We start from the raw sequence: 4,171 nt of genomic DNA on the forward strand, positions 1-4,171 counted from the left end.
AACATGACTTAGATATAGTGTTAATAGGATTCAAAAAACTAATATTGGTTGTTTGAAAATTTTGGTGTGTCTGCCTGTGTTCTATTGTATTGTATTGGTGTCCGTGTCAATGTCAATACTCCATAGGGAGTAAGTGCTTCAACAGTTTTATAAGATGCTAAAGAATCTCACACTGCTATACTGTGGCACATTTTCAAGCATATTAGGTTTAATTAGTTAGGGATAATGATTAACAAGACTAAAATACGATAATTCTTTCATGCTCAGTGTGCATAAAAGTGGTGCATATATACTATTTCTCTGAATAAGTGGTAGAATGGATCTTGTTTGTTGGGAGCTAATGTGCTAATGCGGCATTATTCTTCTCCTATTTTTTGGATGCTTCCTTAGCTACAGGGAGTAAGGTGGGTGCTGTGGATTCATCTCTTGCAGTGAAGGTGAGATCATATTCATTCTTGTTGAATTCAGTACGAACTAGAGCTGACTTGAAAAAAAAAAAAAGAAATTTATTGATCATAAAAACTTGTGTGAAAGAAATAACAAAATTGCATGAGTTATGAAAGCAGATTCTCTCTATCAGATACTGGTGATGGAATAGGGTTGAAGGAAAGGGATTAGCCTGCTATATAGAAGATAAGAGGGATTGAGTAATCGGAGCAGCTATGCGTCTCAAAAGCTGATTCCATTAATTTCATCCTATTACAATATTCTACTCTCGCACCCTCATATCCTGATACACTTCTTCTTATGTTAACACTTCCTCTTAAGGGGCATGTAGTTCGTGGAATGTTTTCACCTTCCTAGGATGTGAATCTTACATTGAAAAATCATTTTGATGTAAATATAACTTATTTAACTTCATCCCAGTTTCCTTTTCTCTGTTATTTAACAATGCCAACTCAGCACCAGTTGTTGAAGTTTTGTTAGGAATTTGTTGAGCACTGGTTAGTGGTAGTAGGCAAGTTTTATGTTAGCTGATATTTCTTACAATGTCTATAGCTTCTGTAATTGTGTTGATTCATTTCATACAATCCCCCGTTTCCATTCCCTGTGATTGCTCTCAACCCCCTCTGTCATTCCAATTCATCAATCTGTTCTTATCCCACTAGTTGGGATCAGCTTCATAAAATACTGGTATATAGGAAATTTTCTACTGGCTTAAACTTGAAAGTACTCTTTTTTTTTCCCCTTTGTTGTGGATGGATATACACATTTTAACAAAGTTTTGATTCAGAAACAAGCAGCAGATGTATCCCCCGAGCTAAAAGGGACTTCTATTTTTCTGGTTGGTAAGAATGGCTTATAATGCAATTAATTGCTTTGAAAGTTTGTTGCTTATTATGACGCCATTAACTTTGTGTGTTTACTATTTGATAAAGGCATGCAAAATTCCCTGAAAACCAGTTTAGGAAAGATGCTAGCTGATATGTTACGATATTATTATTTTGACAGGTATCTTTCTACTTTCTGATAAAAGTTTTAAAGAATTAAACATAGCTCCAGAATGTTACCTAAACTTGATATTTTATTTACTCTATTCAGTGATAGTTTGGTTGAAGAAGCTGTTGGTGGTGCACCTGCTGCAAAATCCTTTAGAGAGAAAGATGAAATGGCCTTACATGAATCTGAGGTGATTGTATTAGACTTGTTTAAAGGTTACGTGCGTCTAATTGGATACCTGATAAACTGTTACCAAGTTTCTATTGTTAGTGATCCATGCATCAGAACATTGTGTCCCTTAACAAAGCTAACTCTTGAAATTAACAAGGTTTACATGCATCCTAAAATCCGCTTCTGACTTCTAAGTTGATAAGTTTGAATATAAGTTACTTATGATTCACATGTCAAATGGTCCAGAGTTGTTCAATCAGAATATGAGGTACTTATATTGACATGTCAAATGGCTCAGACTGAAGTGTTGAAGCAATTGTCATCTATGGGCCGACTAGTAGTTTGTGCTGGCAACGGTGCAGTTCAAAGTTCAACTAATCTGTATGGATTTCTAATTCCTGGCCAGATTTTTTTTTTTTTTTTTCCTTTAATGTTTTTGCTGGAGTTTGGAGTTTGTTTTACTTGAATATTTAAAAATATGTCAATCACCAAAAGGGATTTAAGTATAAATGGGCTTAAGTACAAACATGATTCTTAGTTGGGTGCAATGGCATCATGGGAGAAGGCTATAGGCTGTATTTGGTTATTGTCAAAGGATAGTGGGGACCATGACATGTAGGGATAAAAGACATTTGGTCGCACTAGCTCTTAAACTAAATTATATCACAGTTTATGTAATCATAATGTAACTCGGGTCGTCTCTTGAAGTAAGGGTGTATTGTAGTTGTTGGATTTAAAAAGGTGTTTGATTTTGTGCAAGAAAATATAAGAAAATTTTAAGTAAGATTGAAAAGAAAATAAAGTTAAAGATAGTTCAAGAATTGGAAATTCTATCATGAGGATTCTTATTGGTTGGATAGCTTATTCTCAACTTGACATTTCATCAAACACAGGGCATGCATAAATCAATTCTCTATAATTATAATCTCTTGATTTTTTCGTCAAGTCTAAACTAGCAATTAGCAATCAAGAATCAAAATGAAAGTTTTAGAGTTTGAGTTCTCCTTTTAATGACTCCAAATTTGCTCCAATTCGATCATTGTAGCCCCTTGTAATGCATCTTATCTTAACTATGTGTATGTATTTAATGTAAACAAAACCATGTTAGTGGTACTAGTTGGATATTAAGACCAAATACTTTTAAAATAAAGGCAAAATTCATATAATTTATAAATTATCACAATTTGCGGACAAAGTCTAGAATCAAATAAAATTTCATGAAAAGTGGGAGAACATAACTCAAAATCTAAAAATAAATACAATTATAATTCAAAAATTTGAGTTCTATTACCAGGACATGGGATAGAGAGGGAGAAAAATGTGTTCAACGAGACCACCACCATGTGAAAGATTGGGATTGAGAGGGAGGAACTGATTAATAAAATTGTATTCCCAACATGCCTTCGTTTCATTTTAAATATTTTTCCACTTTACCTTTCAAAATATTCTGATGTTAAGCTTTGTCTATTATAACCAAATATGATTTAGACACAATTTTGTCCTATCCCCACCGTCCTGGAATTGAAACCAAATGTAGCTTTGTTGTATGCCTTCCCCATGTTCGACTAATCTTGTTCTTGTTTATTCTGTCAAAAAGCTATTTTTTCATTTTTCCCCTTGCTGTTACCTTGACATAGGGCACTTCTGAGACACGGGATTTCCTTGTGGATAGATGTTCCGCTAGACATCATGGCTAGGGATGTATGTGAAGCATCATCATCAGGATCTTACCCTGAGGTTGATTCATTACTCTTAACTTTACAAGCTAAAACTTTCAGTAAATCTTATTGTTTTCACGAACCATATAGGTAACAGATCAACTAGCTGCACTATACAACAAATACAGGGATGGATATGCTACAGCTGATGCAATTATTTCAGTTCAAAGTACGTAGCAACCTTCCTGGTTGGTAGTATTTTGATTATTCTCCCAGCAGAGAGAGAGGTGTTGAAGAACTGATATATGGTTTATGAAGTTTGTCTCCAATATTGATGGCTTCTATGTTTTTGCAGAAGTTGCTTCTAGGTTGGGGTGTGATAATTTTGATGACATTACAATCGAAGAGATGACATTAGAGGTTAACCTTTTCGTTAAAGGAGCAAATATCCATTTTGCATCTCGAAAGATTACAATTTTGACAAAATGAACGCTAAAGAATGTAAATGACAAAATAACCTCCGAAGATATGCTCTAATGGACAAAATGAACCAAACATTTAGTTATTTTACTTTAGATTGATTCATTTTGTCAAAATCATATCTTTTGAAGTGCAAAATGACTTTTACTCTGGTTAAAGAATACAAAATTAATTTGAAGCACAGTTGTACCTATAATACCAAAACGATGCTTGAAAGATTATGCAGCCGACAAAATAGATCTAGGCATGGCAAAAATCCCCGGTGGGGCGGGTATCTACGGGGATTTACACGCCAGGACGGATATGGGGATGATTTTTTACCCGCCGGGACAGGGGACAGGGGACAGGGCCCCATATAATAAACGGGACAGGGGCAGGGATAGAGGTCCCCGTCCCGTGGGGACCTGTTAAATCCCCGTATA

General features: G+C 35.0%; 2 protein-coding genes across 5 annotated transcripts in view; one reads left to right on the plus strand and one right to left on the minus strand.

Annotated features, from left to right (window-relative positions):
• Positions 1 to 4,171, plus strand: part of LOC107613268 (probable inactive shikimate kinase like 1, chloroplastic) — a 7,697-nt gene that overhangs the window by 1,560 nt on the left and 1,966 nt on the right. Inside the window, exons 3-10 of one of the 4 annotated variants that reach the window (XR_002352355.1) lie at positions 391 to 437; positions 1,235 to 1,289; positions 1,380 to 1,452; positions 1,543 to 1,630; positions 1,910 to 1,992; positions 3,249 to 3,348; positions 3,420 to 3,521; positions 3,625 to 3,689. Coding sequence is in view for 3 of the 4 variants with exons in the window: in XM_016315194.2 (XP_016170680.1) it covers positions 391 to 437; positions 1,235 to 1,289; positions 1,380 to 1,452; positions 1,543 to 1,630; positions 1,910 to 1,992; positions 3,249 to 3,348; positions 3,420 to 3,498; positions 3,625 to 3,689 (590 nt within the window). In the remaining variant the exon portion in view is untranslated. The remainder of the gene's footprint in view (positions 1 to 390; positions 438 to 1,234; positions 1,290 to 1,379; positions 1,453 to 1,542; positions 1,631 to 1,909; positions 1,993 to 3,248; positions 3,349 to 3,419; positions 3,522 to 3,624; positions 3,690 to 4,171) is intronic. The other 3 variants (XM_016315194.2, XM_021109307.1, XM_021109308.1) reach the window with 3 other exon arrangements.
• The window catches only part of LOC107613269, a 5,420-nt gene continuing 1,622 nt past the window's right edge, over positions 374 to 4,171 (minus strand). The window contains exon 2 of the mRNA XM_021109309.1: positions 374 to 484. Coding sequence (XP_020964968.1) covers positions 475 to 484 — 10 coding nt within the window. The 3' untranslated portion in view covers positions 374 to 474. The remainder of the gene's footprint in view (positions 485 to 4,171) is intronic.

Source organism: Arachis ipaensis, chromosome B08, assembly GCF_000816755.2.
Source record: "Arachis ipaensis cultivar K30076 chromosome B08, Araip1.1, whole genome shotgun sequence".
In the NCBI taxonomy this organism is placed as follows: Eukaryota; Viridiplantae; Streptophyta; class Magnoliopsida; order Fabales; family Fabaceae; genus Arachis; species Arachis ipaensis.